Raw genomic sequence first — 16205 nt, forward strand, 5'->3', positions numbered from 1 at the left:
TACGCTGACAGGAGACAGAGTAAGATGATGATTCAAACTTCCCACTGGCTTTCATAAAGTGGACGTTCCTGGTGCCTTCCGGGGATTGAGGAAAGTACTGATCAGACAGTAATAAGGCAAGGAAGTGGAGACAGGGAGTAGGTGGCTCAGGCTCTGAAAAGTGCGTGGATGTTGTTTCTAGTCTTCAATGTTATATACAGCTAGCAGCCTCCACTCCATGTCTTTCCCAAATTCCAATTAAAACATAAAGACACAGTAAGAGTTGAAAACCTACACCCTCACCATAAACTAGTCTTGACAGCTGATCGCCAGAATGGGCGCTGGAGAGAAGAGTGGCACATTTCTACTTTGATTAAGCCAGTGGGACTAGATCAAAAAGTACAATTGTAATGAATCCCCAGTCTACACTGCCCACAGAGTAGCATTGCCTCCCATTCTAAAAATAACTTGAAAAATCCTTTATTCCTCCATTCAGTGTCTGACCCTTTAAAAAAAAAAAAAAAAAACCAGGTCTTTGTCAAGTGGACAATGCACAGCCAGCACTCTACTGCAGAGCTGCTTTCGAGGAAGAGTGCTCTTCCCTATCCCCCAGGGGTACTTCTCAGCCAAAATTCACTTTGAGATGGCAGCTCTCAGAAAAGACCTGAGCACAAAGGTGAGAGGAGTGATGAAGCATTCTAGGAGGTGGCAAAGTTCCTTGTGAATTCAGATAGGGGCAGAGATGGGGAAGGGAGGCTAGACGTGTCAATTTTTGAGCTACATTTGTGGAAAGTATCAGATGGCCAGGATAGAGAGGTAGAAGATGGTTCCATTTCAGCTCCGAAGAGATAGTTAGATGAAAGCCTGATAAATCCTGCTAATGGAGTTAAAAACTAACACCCAGCACCTGCTCTCCAGCTGTAGCTTTGGGATAGGAATCAGCCAGCACCCAAGTGGGGCCAAAGTTGCAGCAGATACTATTGGAAACCTAGTCAACAGCCTTGTTCCCTTTCCTGCTAGTTGAGCTGAATTTTTGGTTCAGAGTCTGTCTCCCCATAGGTGACTTGGGTAAATTCTGGTTGTTCTAAGACATTTGTGTGCACTCATTCCCTTTGCCAATGAATGCTTTAGGGTTGGGCTTACAGTCCAGTTCTGGCCAACAAAAGAAGTTAGCTGGAGACATGGGATTCAGAGAAGTTTCTTGCTTTTGAAAAGATACCTGCAAGGAAGAAACAGTTCTTTTTCTGCCTCTGACTGGTAAGGATGTGACGTCTGGAGCTGCTGCAGCCACCTTGCTACCATGAAGGAACCAGCCTATGTGATAAGAATGGCAGAGTGGACAGACAGAAAAAACCTGGGTCCTTGAGGACACTTTTGAGCTGCTGAATGAACCAAGCTCTAATTCTAGCCCTCTTATGTGAGCTAAGAAATCATTTAAGTTAAAGTCAGTTAGGGCCCAGCATTGTGGCTCATGCCTATAATCCCAGAGCTTTGAGAGGCATAGGTGGGGGTCTTGCTTGAGGCCAGGAGTTAGAGACCAGCCTGGGCAACATAGCAATACTCCATCTCTACAGAAAAATTTAAAAAGAAAAAGAGAGCTAGCTGGGCATGTTGGCACATGCCTGCAGTCCTAGCTACTTGGGAGACTCAGGTGAGAGGATCACCTGACCCCAGGAGTTCGAGGTTGCAGTGAGCCTATGATCATGCCACTGCACTCCAGCCTGAGTGACAGAGTAAGACCTTGTATCTAATAATAATAATATAATAATAATAAAATAAAATCAGACTGAGATTTATTGTTACTTGCAGCTGAAAACCTCATAACTAATCCAAAGGGCAATTCACGCATCTTTTTTGTTGTTGTTAACAAACACCAGCTATCTCCTTACTCAAGAACAAGTAAATAGAAAACACCAGAAATTGGATATATGAAAAAATATTTCAGAATAAGGGAATAGCAACATTATTCTGAAGACTCAGGAGAAGCAGATCTTGAAAAGTGATTTAATATGATAGAGAGTAAGTAAAACGCTCTGGCACTTTAAGAAGAAAGAAAACACAGTCTCCACCAACTAGCTACAGAAGGTCATAAGGAGAAAACAGGTGGAGAAGAAAAAGAAACAAGATGAGATGAGATAAAAATGGAGAAACTGAGAAGGCCTGGGTGAAGAAACTAAAAGTGCATCAGCAAAATTGAAATATTTAAAATAAAATTCATTACAAATACAAGGAATTTTAACAAAATCACAAGTAGAATGCAAAACGAACCCCTCTCAGTCTTCGGAACATCAAGTAAAAAATAAGAAGGAACTACAACAATAATAACTCGTGATGGTTTAACTGATGATTGTTTTATAATGGTGTAAAAACAATACAACCATTCTGTTTTTGCACTTTCAATACAGTATTCAATAAATTACACGAGATACTCAATGTAAAATACTCATTGTAAAACAGGTGCTTTTGCCCACCTGTAGGCTAATGTAAGCATTCTGGGCATGTTTAAAGAAGGTTAGGCTAAGGCATGATATTTGCCAGTCTAGGTGCATTAAATGCATTTTCAACTTATAGTATTTTCAACTTATAATAAGCCTAATGGGACATAAGCCTGTCATTAAGTTGAGGAAGATCTGCGTATATATAGATAGATAGAGATATAGATATGTAAAGAGAGAGAAAAACAACTATACTATAAAATAGTGCACATTGTTTTACAGTAGCCATGAAATAGTTTAAAAATTTTTACCATGTACGGACCTCCATGAAGCACTACAATCAGCAACATAAAAATAAACAAAATAAAAGCAAGTCATCTGGAAATAAAAGCACATCCTCTAAAATAATTTGAGTCAAAACTACAACACTAAAACACAGAAATGTTAACCTTGGACTAAGCAATGGTTTCTTAGCGATGACACCAAAAGCACAAGCAATCAAGGAAAAAAATAAATAAATTCAACTTCATCAAAATTAAAAGTTTTTGGCCAGGCACAGTGGTTCACGCCTGTAATCCTTTGGGAGGCTGAGGCGGGCGGATCACGAAGTCAAGAGTTCGAGACCAGCCTGGCCAACATAGTAAAACTCTGTCTCAACTAAAAATACAAAAAAAATTAGCTGGGCATGGCAGTGTGTGCCTGTAATCCCAGCTACTCGGGAGGCTGAGGCAGGAGAATTGCTTGAACCCAGGAGGTGGAGGTTGCAGTGGGCCGAGATCGTGCCACTGCACTCTAGCCCATCTAAAAACAAACAAACAAACAAACAAACAAAAGCTGGATGTGGTGGTATGCACCTGTAGTTCCAGCTACTCCAGAGACTGAGGCAGGAGAATCACTTGAACCCAGGAGGTAGAGGTTGCAGTAAGCCGAGATCACACCACTGCACTCCACCCTGGGCAACAGAGCAAGACTCCATCTTGGGGGGGGGTGAAGAAGAAACTAAAAGCTTTTGTGATTGAAAGGCTATTCTCAATAAAGTGAAAGCCAAACCACAGAGTGGGAGAAAATATTCACAAATCACGTATCTGACAAAGTTTGTATAGGTTAAATTGTGTCTCTAAAAAAGATATGTTGAAGTCCCAACCACCATACCCCCTTCTCAGAATGTGATCTTATTTTTACAGAGGTAATCAAGTTAAAATGAGGCCATTAGGGGCCAGGCACGATGGCTCATGCCTGTAATCCCAGCACTTTGGGAGGCCGAGACGGGCAGATCACGAGGTCAGGAATTCGAGACCATCCTGGCTAACACGGTGAAGCCCCGTCTCTACTAAAAATACAAAAAAATTAGCCGGGCATGGTGGCGGGTGCCTGTAGTCCCAGCTACTCAGGAGGCAGAGGCAGGAGAATGGTGTGAACCCGGGAAGTGGAGCTTGCAGCGAGCCAAGATCATGCCACTGCACTCTAGCCTGGGCGACAGAGCGAGACTCTGTCTCAAAAAAAAAATAAATGAGGCCATTAGGGTAGGCTCTAATCCAACATGATGGGCATCTTCATGAAAAGGAGAATTTGAACACAGAGAAAAACACCTAGAGAGATGATGATGTGAAGACACAAGGAAAAGACAGTCAAGTGACTAGAGTGATGCATCTGCAAGCCAAGGAACACCAAGGATTGCCAGGAAACATGAGAAGCTGAAAGAGCAGGAAAGGATCCTCCCCTAGAACCATCAGAGAGAGCATGGCCCTGATGACACTTAGATTTTGCAATACATTTGTTTTAGGCCAGCCAGTTTTTTGGCACCTTGTTACAGCAACCCTGGGAAACTAACACAAGGGTCTAGTGTCTGTAATACATATCTATAGTTATAATATCTTATAACTTAATAACAAAAAGAAAACCCTACATAGGAAAAGATGTTCGATATCATTAGTTATTAGGGAAATGCAAATCAAAGCCACAATGAGATACCACCTCACATCTGGTAGGATGGCTACCATTTAAAAGACAAACAATAACAAGTATTGGTGAGGAGGCGGAGAAACTTGGACCCTTGTACTTTGCAGGTAGGAATACAAAATGGTACAGCTGCTTTGAAAAAGTTGATAATTCCTCAAAAGTTTAAAAAGTTACTATATATATTAGTCAGCTCAGGTTACCATAACAAGAAACCACAGACCTTTAATAACAAAGGTGACTTTCAGGCCAGGCATGGTGGCTCACACCTGTAACGCCAGCACTTTGGGAGGCCAAGATAGGCAGATCACCTGAGGCCAGGAGTTTGAAACCAGCCTGGCCAACATGGGGAAACCCTGTCTCTACTAAAAACTACAAAAATTAGCCAGGCGTGGTGGCATGCACCTGTAATCCCAACTACTCGGCAAGCTGAGGCATGAGAATTGCTTGAACCTGGGAAGCGGAGGTTGCAGGGAGCTGAGATTGAACCATTATACTCCAGCCTGGGTGATAGAGGAAGACTGTCTCAAAAAATAAATAAATAAATAACAAAGGTGGCTTTCCTAACAAAAGCCACCTTTGGCTTTCATAACAAAAATTTATTTTCTCACACTTCTGAAGGCCAGAAGTCCCAGGTCAAGAGGTCAGCAGATCTGTAATCTGGTGAGAGCTATTTTCCTGACCAGCCACCTTCCCACTGTATTCTCATGTGGCCTTTCCTCTGTGCACATATGGACAAAGAATGAATGAGCTGTGCTGTCTCTCCCTTTTCTTATAGAGATACCTCCTAATGGATTAGGGTCCACCCTTATATCTCATTTGACCTTAATTACCTCCTTAAAGGGACTCTCTCCAAATATAGTCACATTGGGGTTTAGGGTTTCAACACATTAATCGGAGGTAACATAATTCAGTCCATAACCATATGACTTAGCAATTCCACTCCTAGGTACCTAGCCATGAGAACTGAAAATACACATTTACGCAAAAACATACATTCATTAATGTATTACGAATACATTAATATTCATAATAGTATTATTCATAATAGCCAAAATGTAGAAACAGCCCAATGTCTATCAACTGATGAATGAATAAGCAAAACTGTGGTCTGTCCATGCAATGGAATGTCATTGAGCCATAAAAAGGAATGAAGTGACCGGACGCGGTGGCTCACGCCTGTAATCCCAGCACTTTGGGAGGCTAAGGCGGGCGGATCACAAGGTCAGGAGATGGAGACCATCCTGGTTAACACAGTGAAACCCCGTCTCTACTAAAAAAAATACAAAAATTAATGGCGTGGTGGCGGGTTCTGTAGTCCCAGCTACTCAGGAGGCTGAGGCAGGAGAATGGCGTGAACCTGGGAGGTGGAGCTTGCAGTGAGCCAAGATCGCACCAAGCCTGGGTGATAGAGCAAGACTCTGTCTCAAAAAAAAAAAAAAAAAAAAAAAAAAAGGAATGAAGTACTGATACATGCTACAACATGAATGAACCTTGAAACCATTATGCTAAGTGAAAGAAGCCAGACATGAAAGTTCACATATTGTATAATTCCATGTATTGAGATGCCAAGAATAGGCAAATCCATAGAAACAGAAAGACTGTTGTTACCAAGAGCTAGAGGAGGTGGATAGAATGGTGAGTGACTAATGGGTTTCCTTTCAGGGTGATGAAATGTTTTAGAATTAGATAGTACTTGTTGCACAACTATGTGAATATATGAAAAATCACTGCATTGTATATTTAAAAAGGGTGAATTTTATGTTATATGAATTATACCTAAAAAAAAACCTATAATACTAACAATGTGATAATATCATGTATCAAATGTATTGGAAGTGACAAAGCTATACTCAGAGGAAAACTCATAGTTTTAAAAAACTTAAACAAAAAATAACTAAGCACTGGACTTGCCTAGAAAAAGACTTCAGAGGTTGGGCGGGGTGGCTCACACCTGTTATCCCAAAACTTTGGGAGGCCAAGGCAGGTGGATTGCTTGAGTCCAGGAGTTCAAGACCGGTTTGGGCAACATAGTGAGACCCCATCTCTACAAAAAAATGCAACATTAGCCAGGCATAGTGATGCGCACCTGTAATATCAGCTATTCGGGAGGCTGAGGCAGGAGAATCACTTGAACTCAGGAGGCAGAGATTGCAGTGATCCAAGATCATGCCACTGCACTCCAGCATGGGTGACAGGCAGAGTGAAACTCTGCCTCAAAAAAAAAAATAAAGACTTCAGGAAAGCAGGATAGAGGTATTAATAAAGATAAAATCATAAAATATAGCCAGGCATGTTGACCTGCACCTGTACTCCCAGCTACTTGAGAGGCTGAGGAAGCAGAATCACTGGAACCTGGGAGCCGGAGGTTGCAATGAGCTGAGATCACGCCATTGGACTCCAGCCTGGGCAACAGAGTGAGACTCCATCTCAAAAAAAAAAAAAAAAAAAATCATAAAATAAGTGACGAAAATAAAGAACAATGGAATTGATAGGTTCAAGAGCTGACTCTGTGTCATAACCAATAAAATTAACTTCTGGCAAGGATAATTAAGAAAAAAGAGAGAAATCACAAGCATGCAACAGGAAGAAAGAGAAAGTGATGTTAACTCCAGGTACTGAGGAAATATATATACATTTCTAATAATAAATTAGAAAAAGAATACCAAAATATTTTCTAGGAAAGCATAGATTTATAAAACTGATCAAGAAGAAGTTACAGTAAAGATTAAAAATATCAAACTGCCAGGCACGGTGCCTCACGCCTGTAATCCCAGCACTTTGGGAGGCCGAGGCGGGCAGATCACCGGAGGTCAGGAGTTCAAGACCAGCATGGTCAACATGGTGAAACCCCATGTTTACTAAAAACAAAAATTAGCTGGGCGTGGTGGTGGGCGCCTGTAATCCCAGCTACTTGGGAGGCTGAGGCAGCAGAATCACTGGAACCTGGGAGGTGGAGGTTGCAGTGAACTGAGATGGTGACATTGCACTCCAGCCTGGACAACAGAGTGAGGCTCTATCTAAAAAAATAAATTAATTAATTAAAAATAATAAATAAATAAATCAAACATTCTCTCCAAAAATGGCATAGAACCCAGAAAGTTTACCAGGCAGTTTTTCATGCCTTCAAGGAATATATAAATGTGTTATTAAAACTGTACCAGAGCAGAGAAAAAGAAGAAATTTTTCCCAATACCTTTACCAAAGCCAGCATCACCATAGTGCCAAAACTTAACAAAGAACACATTACAAAACACTAATCTCTTTTAGAATGTAGATGGGGCCGGGCGCGGTGGCTCAAGCCTGTAATCCCAGCACTTTGGGAGGCCGAGGTGGGGGGATCACAAGGTCAGGAGATCGAGACCATCCTGGCTAACACAGTGAAACCCCGTCTCTACTAAAAACACACAAAAAAACTAGCCGGGCGAGGTGGCGGCGCCTGTAGTCCCAGCTACTCGGGAGCTGAGGCAGGAGAATGGCGTAAACCCAGGAGGCGGAGCTTGCAGTGAGCGGAGATCGCGCCATTGCACTCCAGCCTGGGGGACAGAGCAAGACTCTGTCTCAAAAAAAAAAAAAAAAAGAATGTAAATGGAAAAAATCTTATAAGCAAATGAACTCAGCAAAACATTCGAAGAATAATATACTCATATCTAGTAGGGTATAATCCAGGAGTGCAAAGAGTTCACATTGAAAAATCCATTAATAGAATTCATCATACTGACAGGTCAAAAAGGAAAACAATTGGTCATATTGAAAATGCTTAAGAAGCATTTTATAAAATTAGCATCCATTTCTGATTTTAGAAAAGTTCACTGAAGCATTATATGGCCTAGGGGTTAAAGGCACAGGGCTTTGAGGTCAGACAGACCTGGGTTCCAAGACCAATCTAAAATGAGTTTCATTGCTTTTTTCTTTCTTTTTCTTTTCTTTTCTTTCTTTTTTTTTTTTTTTAGGTGGAGTCTCGCTCTGTCTCCCAGGCTGGAGTACAGTGGCACGATCTCCGCTCTCTGCAACCTCCACCTCTGGGGTTCAAGCGATTCTCCTGCCTCAGCCTCCCCAGTAGCTAGGATTACAGGTGTGCACCACCACTCCTGGGTAATTTTTTTTTTTTTTTAGAAACAGGGTTTCGCCATGTTGGCCAGGCTGGCTCGAACTTCTGACCTCAAATGATCCGCCTGCCTCAGCCTCCCAAAGTGCTGGAATTACAGGTGTGAGCCACAGCGCCCAGCCCCATTTCAATGAATTAATGTAGAAAATCATATTGCACAGTGCCAAACACAGCGGCACTCATTCAGTGGAAGCTTAGTATTCTTATTGAGAACGTGGAAATAGAAGAGTATTTCCCTAACAAAGCTTCTAAATCTATCTGTGTCAAAACAGTTAAGATTGTTAATATAAAATGTCAGATAAAAGTTAGTATTACATATACCATCATGCATTGCTAAATGATGGGAAGATGTTCTGAGAAATGTGTTGTTAGGTGATTTCATTGTTGTACAAACATCAAAGTGTACGTACACAAACCTAGACAGCATAGCCTATGACACACCTAGGCTACAACCTGTACAGCCTGGGTGACAGCATGTGACTGTACTGAATACTGCAGGCAATTGTGACAGAAAGTACTAAGTGACAGGAGTCTTTCAGCTCTATTATAATCTTACAGGACCACCATCATATATGCCATCCATTGTTGACCAAAATGTCTTCATATGGTGCATGACTGTATTAAAACAAAAGGGATTTTATAGGTAGATAGTTACAAATACGAATACAGAGATCAAGATAGACAGGAAAAATTTTCTGCAAGTATATACTCTAAGATATTAATAGTTGTTTATATCTATGTAATAAGATTATAGAGTTTTTCCTTTTCTATACTGAATTTTTAAAAATATGACCCTTTTGTAGTTTGTAAGTGTGATGATTGGGGATTCACACTCGTGTGTGAGATGTGTCACCCTCAAACCTTTTCACGTCGGCAAAATACTCATCTGACATGAAAGAAAGATGGAAAAAAAGAATTTTTAAAAATGTAAATGCAGTAGCAAACGTTAAATCACAATAGAGACAGTAAAAAATAGCACTGTTCCAGAAACCCAGACAAGCTGGGAAATCTCCAAAAGGCAGTGGAAATGGATTAAGAGCTCAAAATGATAAGGGAAGTGAAGTGACAAGATTTGAGAATCAGAAAATGAATGTACAACCTAAGGCTTACAGATATTTTTAAGAGATATATTTGAGCTATCAGAAGTTCTAGTCAAAGCAGTGGCTGAATGAAACTTTTTTTTTTTTTTTTTTTTAAGAGACATGGTCTGGCTCTGTCACCCAGGCTGGAGTGCAGTGGCACAATTATCACTTGCTGCAGCCTCAAACTCCTGGACTCAATTGATCCTCCTGCTTCACTCTCCTGAGCAGCTGGGACTACAGGCACACATCACCATGCCTGGCTAATTTTTAATATTTTTTGTAGAGACAGGGTCTCACTGTGTTGCTCCTGGCCTCAGGCTCCCAAAGTACTGAGACTACCGGAATGAGCCACTGTTCCCGGTCTGAAGAAAACTTCACCCAGGAAAAAAAAAAAAAGTTGTGCAAATAAAAAGGTTTACTTAATCAAAAGAAATCCATATTGGTGGCCGGGCTCGGTGGCTCATGCCTGTAATCCCAGTACTTTGGGAGGCCGACGCAGGCGAATCACGAGGTCAGGATATCGAGACCATCCTGGCTAACACGGTGAAACCCCGTCTCTACTAAAAATACAAAAAACTAGCTGGTCATGGCGGCGTGCACCTGTAGTCCCAGCTACCTGGGAGACTGGGGCAGGAGAATGGCCTGAACCCAGGAGACGGAGCTTGTAGTGAGCCAAGATCGCGCCACTGCACTCCAGCCTGGGCGACAGAGCAAGACTCAGTCTCAAAAAAAAAAAGAAAAGAAAAGAAATCCATATTGGTTAAATGATTATTTTTGGCCAGCCACGTGGGTGGCTTATGCCTGTAATCCCAGCAGTTTGGGAGGCAGAGGCGGGCAGATGACTTGAGGTCAGGAGTTCGACACCGGCGTGGCCAACATGGTGAAACCCCGTCTCTACTAAAAACACAAAACTTAGCTGGGTGTGGTGGTGCACACCTATAATCCCAGTTACTCGGGATGCTGAGGCAGGAGAATCGCTTGAACCCGGGAGCCAGAAGTTGCTGTGAGCTGTGATCACACCACCACACTCCAGCCTGGGTTACAAGAGCGAAACTCCATTTCAAAAAAAAAAAAAAAGTTTGGCTGGGCGCACAGTGGCTCACGTCTGTAATCCCAGCACTTTGGGAGACTGAGGCGGGCAGATCATGAGGTTGAGAGATCGAGACCATCCTGGTCAACATGGTGAAACCCCGTCTTTACTAAAAAATACAAAAATTAGCTGGGTGTGGTGGTATGCACCTGTAGTCCCAGCTACTTGGGAGACTGAGGCAGGAGAATCACTTGAACCCGGGAGGCAGAGGTTGCAGTGAATCGAGATTGTGCCACTGCACTCCAGCCTGTCCACAGAGCAAGACTCTGTCTCAAAAAAAAAAAAAAAAAAAAAAGTTTATATTCAACAGTAAGTAGGTTAAAGAATTATTCTAACATCCGTGTGCATACGTGTATATGTCATATGTCCAAGTTACGTAGAAAAGAATGAAAGTAACCCTGGCCTCAGACTTCTCCTTGGCAACACCACTACCAGAAGACAGAAGCGGGATCACAGAAAGCAGGGATGCAGGGTGACAGGCCGATCCTATAGCCTCGATTAGGAAGAGAATCGGAAACCATACCACTCGCTTATCTTTCTTGCAAAGAATACAAGCATACTTGAAGGTCCACCCCAGCTGAGAAGCGAATCAAAAGACACTGTCAGGAATGAAGGTGTGGTGTGAAAAGGTTGTAGGTCTTCACTTATTCACCTCATGTCCAGACTCAGAGATGTGTTAGCTGGTGGGTTCCATCGCCCCTACAGCCTAACTCTACAAGCTTCCTTGCCCTTTCCCGGGACCAGGAAAGGAGGTGGCCGATGCAGCAAAACCATGCAGAGGCCTAGGGACACAGGACGGGATCCCGCTTCCTGAGACAGAGGGAAGGAAGTAAATTCGGCTTCCTACTGACATTTTTTTAAAGGGAAGTTAAGAGATTAAGGGACTTTCCACCTCTTTTTCCCTGAGAAATCAGCGGCAAGGCCAACTGCAGGGCTGTGAGAGGGACAGAGCCTTTGTGCAAGGCCTCCAGGAGACAGGCGAGCGCCCAGCGGCTTCCCGCAGACGCACAGAACCGCGCGTCTCCCCTCTGGCCCGGTAGTAAGGGGACGCCTGCATCCTCAGTCCCTCTCGCACACTGGGAAGGGCGACTGACGCTGGGGCGTCCGGGGGGTGACTTTGTGTCCTGGAGAGGGGCGGGGTGCGTGTACAGAGGGTGGCTTCTCTGGGGCGGGTGGGTGGGGCTCCTGCTAGACCGACCGGGTGGCCCCAAAAGGGCGCGGGGACCTCAGGGTGGGGGGCGCGGGCGGCCTTACCCCCGGGCCCGGTGGAGACGGTGACCTGCGCGTAGGTGGCTCCCGCGGCGGCCGCCGGGCCCGAGACGCCGTTGAGTGCGGCCACGCGCACAGTGTAGCGCGCTCCGGGCCGCAGGTGCAGCAGCGTGGCGGCTCGCTCCCGCAGCCCGGCCTGGCGCGGTACGAAGGCCACGCGCGGCCCACACGGCTCGCACGCGCCCGCCGGGCCCTCGCGGCCGCAGCGCAGGCACAGCAGCGAGTAGGTGACGTCCGAGCGGCCTCCCGAGTCGGCCGGCGGCAGCCAGCGCAGTCGCAGCGCCAGCGGCGAGCGGCTCAGGCTGTACTGCAGGTCCCGCGGCGCCGACGGCGGCCCTGAGGCGGCACAGGGGCGGGGCGGTCAGGGCGGGGCGTGGGTGCCCGTGAGGGGGCGGAATGCACGAGGGGGGCGGGGGCTGGTCCACCCCCCGTGAGGCAGGAGAAGCAGGGGCGCGAGGGTCAGTCGGGGAGGAGGGAACGGGGCCGTTCATCAAGGGACTGGGTGGATGAGGGGGGACGGGGGACGGGAGGGACAGTGGCGTGGGGTCTGTTAGGGAGGAGGGTAGAAGGGACGGCCAGTGAAGGAACAGGGATGGATGAGCGGCAATGGGCCGTGGGAGCCAGTGAGTAGGGGGGATAGGACAGGGGTGAAGGGTCTGGGGTGGGAGGAATGGGGGCGTGGGTTCAGTCAAGGACATTGGAACAGACATGGTCAGTCAGTGAGGGGTCGAGGGCAGATGAGCCCGGGGCGAGCGGGAGCAGGGGCTCGCCCCTCCCCCAAGGAAGGGTCAGAGATGGGGTCGTGGGAGCCCTTGGGAGGTTGGAATGTGAGAGTGGTGGGGCGGTTGGTGAGGATTTGGGAGGAGGTTAGTGAGGAGCGGAGGATGGGAGCATGGGGACCAAGAACCGATGGTGCGAAGGAAGGTCGGGAGCCCCCCTTTCGGCTGGAGGGTAGGCAGGGTGAGGAGAGGGCGGCGGGGGGCGCTCTCCTCAGTGATCCACCAGGCATCCTAACCCCATCCTCCGTCTGGACTCTCGCAGTTGTTCTGGTTCTTCTCATCAAAGGCCCTGGCCCCCAGGGCGCGCCCAGGCTCCGCTTCCCATACCCCGCCTTCCGGGCGCTGGCCCCCATGTCCGCCCTCGTAGGCCCCAGTGCGGAACCCCTGCCTTCGCCACCACCTGGATCAGGCCTTCCTCCTTGGCCACCCCCCAACCCACCCTCTGCAGTGCAGCCTGGAGGGGGACTCACGGGTGCAGGAAGCAGAGGGCGGGTCGGTGGGCGAGCGAGCATAGCTGTCCTGGCACACGCAGAAGGTGGAGGCGTTTTCCAGGGCCCGGCTGTGCTCTGGGCACGGTGAGCAGAGGGGCCGCCGCGGGGACACCTTGTAAAACCCTGGGGGACAGGCTGCAGGGCATGGCTGGTGAGAAGAGGGGGCTCCTCCACAGTTTCTCCCCACTTTCCTGACTGGCCTGGTTAGGGCAGCGTTTATCTCCTCAAATTGCGGTAGAAAAACATGGAACTCAGCCACTCCAGTCAGCACTGCCCCGTGGAGTGACTCCTGAACAACCCATTTCCTACCCTTAGAAAATGCTCAGTGTGTTTGGAATACTTTGCAACATTTTACTTTCAGCCGGTCGCGGTGGTCACTCCTGTATTCCCAGCACTTTGGAAGGCCAAAGCCGGAGGATCACTTGAGCCCAGGAGTTGGAGACCAGCCTGGACAACATGGCCAAACCCTGTCTCTATGTATTATTTTTTAAATTACATCTATTAATGCATTGAATCCTCACAACCATCTGTGAGGTTATATACTTTATCCTCTTTTTATTTTATTTATTTATTTATTTTTGAGTCTCCTTCTATCACCCAGGCTGGAGTTCAGTGGCCGGATCTCCACTCACTGCAACTTCCACCTCCCAGGTTTAAGCGATTCTTCTGCCTCAGCCTCCTGAGTAGCTGGGATTACAAGCGTGCACCACCATGCCTGGCTACTTTTTTTGTATTTTTAGCAGAGATGGAGTTTCACCATGCTGACCAGGCTGATCTCGAATTTCTGGCCTCAAGCGATCTGCCCACCTTGGCCTCCCAAAATGTTGAAATTGCAGGTATGAGCCACTGTGCCTGGCCCTTTATCCCCTTTTAAAAATGAGGGAGCTAAGGCTAGGAGAGGTGAAGTTGCCTACAGCTACTGTCCCACAGCCTCTGGGATTCCAACCCAAGCCCACATCACACCACCCTCAGGACCACTGGAAGAAAATGAGTAAAATTCTGCAGTCCTGCTGTGAGGAAGAGAGGGGAGGAGAGGTGCCCCAAGAGCTGTTCCACAGTTACCCAGGGACAAACACACAAGCACGCATGCACACGCGCACACACACACACACACACACCCTCCCACCACCACAGTTAGTGCGTCATAAATTCCCAACTGAAAGTAAAGCCAACCAGGTGGAGGGGGGTGGGTAGAGAGAGAAGGGCCAGTAAAAGTTCCCTGGACCATGAGTCAGACCTAGTTCCAGTCTTGACACCTACTCAGTTTGCTTCTCTCACTTCTCAGAACACAGGTTGTTAAGATCACAAGTGTTTCTACCTGAACAACCTGGGTTTGTAGCTGAGTCACACCACTTATTTGCTGTGTGGCCTTGAGCACATCAGTTGACCCCTCTGAGCCTTGTATTGAGTACCTACCTCAAAAAGGTTGTTGGAGGATTGAGATAAAACATGTGAACTACCTAGCCCAGTACCAACCACATTTTCACAATAATGGTAGTAATTACTGTTCCTCCCCCACAGGCCTTAAGTGATAACTGCTAAACACCCACTTTAAAAAAAATTCTCACCAGCTGGGCCAGGTGGCTCCCGGCCCTACCTCTCAGAGCTTGGGTGGTCCTCACCTTGTTCCCTGGCCCTGTCCTCTAGTCTAGTTGGCTGCTCTCCAGCTCCAAGAAGACGCAGTACAACAGAAAGGGTGCAGGCTAGCCCTTGGGAAGAACTTTCCGCCTGTGTGGCAGAAGAGGGGAGGGGACTAGGATTTCCACTGTCTGGAAGGCATAGGTTTGAGAGGGTCCATCTCACTCAGAGTTCTGGGCAACACAACTCTGGGGAGGGGCTTGGCAGCCCAGGAGCCTTCAGAAGCCTCCTCTGCCTGCAGAACAGAGCAAGGGCCAACTATCCCCGTGGTCTGGTGGGTAGCAGAGACCCAGGCTGGGACTTGGAAAGCTTGGGTTCTAGTGTTGGCTGGGCCACTCCTTGTGCCTCTCTGGCCTCAAGGAAGCATTGGTCAAATAGGAATAATAACCATGCCCTGCCCACCTCTGTTGTGAAATAGGAGAGCAAGTGAGAGCCTAGATAAATGATCTGTTCACAGGGTTTCACAGCAAAAGGGGAAGAATGCTGGAGGCTCCCTCCCCACAAGTGTATGAGGGTGGCTGCTGTGCTAGAGGTGGGTGGGCCCATCAGTGACCACAGTGGTATCTCTGCTGTGTGAGGCTCTGCTTAGAAGGAGTTTGTGCTGAAGAGCAGACTCAGGGATTCCTGACTGCCAGCCCCTCCCTCTCTTCAAGGTCAGAACTTCAGAGATAATGTAGCTCAGCTCCCACTGGCCTGGTCCTCTGGCAGCTTCCCCAGCAGTAGCCACAGCCTTTGTCACATACTTTATCATGAGGCACTCACCCGCTTCTGAGGCTGCCTTTGTTGAACAATGCTGGCAGAAAGTGCCTCTTAGGATGAGCCCACATTAGCTTCCCTGTCTGTAATGCCCCTTGTGCCACCCCATCACAGGGGCTCATTGTGCCCTATGGAGCCTTAGAGAACGTATCTGCTTAGGTCCCTTGGCTCCAAGGCAATCCCACTGAGTTGTTTTCTGTTTGTTTGTTTGTTTGTTTGTGGCAGGGTCTTGCTCTGTTGCCCAGACTGGAGTGTAGTGGCACAATCATAGCTCACTACAGCCCCCACCTCCTGGGGCCAAGCAATCCTCCCACCACAGCCTCCCAAGTAGCTGGAACCACAGGCATGCTGTGCCACCATGCCTGGCTAATTTTTTTGTGTGTAGAGATGGGATCTCCCTGTGTTTCTCAGGCTGATCTTGAACTCCTAGCTCAAGCGATCCTCCTGCCTTGGGCTCCCAAATTGCTGGGATTACAGGTGTGAGCCACTGCATCTGGCCCTAGCAGAGAATTAAAGATACTGGTTACATGCCCTGATTTTTTCCCCCAAAGGAAACCCCAGTTCTTTCACTAATTTCTCTAATGGCTAACAGAGGGAGAACAAAAGTCAAGGTCACTAAAGA

At 46.8% G+C, this 16205-nt stretch overlaps 1 protein-coding gene and 1 non-coding gene across 2 annotated transcripts in view; one reads left to right on the forward strand and one right to left on the reverse strand.

The window, feature by feature from the left end:
- Positions 1-16205, reverse strand: part of EPHA10 (EPH receptor A10) — a 47658-nt gene that overhangs the window by 23220 nt on the left and 8233 nt on the right. The window contains exons 4-5 of the mRNA XM_021939572.2: positions 13169-13324; positions 11905-12255 (exon numbers count right to left, since the gene is read on the reverse strand). Of these exons, the coding sequence (XP_021795264.1) occupies positions 11905-12255; positions 13169-13324 (507 nt within the window). The remainder of the gene's footprint in view (positions 1-11904; positions 12256-13168; positions 13325-16205) is intronic.
- LOC116272495 lies at positions 9270-9370 on the forward strand. The gene has a single exon (XR_004181165.1). It is a non-coding gene; the product is annotated as a small nucleolar RNA U13 (small nucleolar RNA).

Source organism: Papio anubis, chromosome 1, assembly GCF_008728515.1.
Source record: "Papio anubis isolate 15944 chromosome 1, Panubis1.0, whole genome shotgun sequence".
NCBI classification, from domain to species: domain Eukaryota; kingdom Metazoa; phylum Chordata; class Mammalia; order Primates; family Cercopithecidae; genus Papio; species Papio anubis.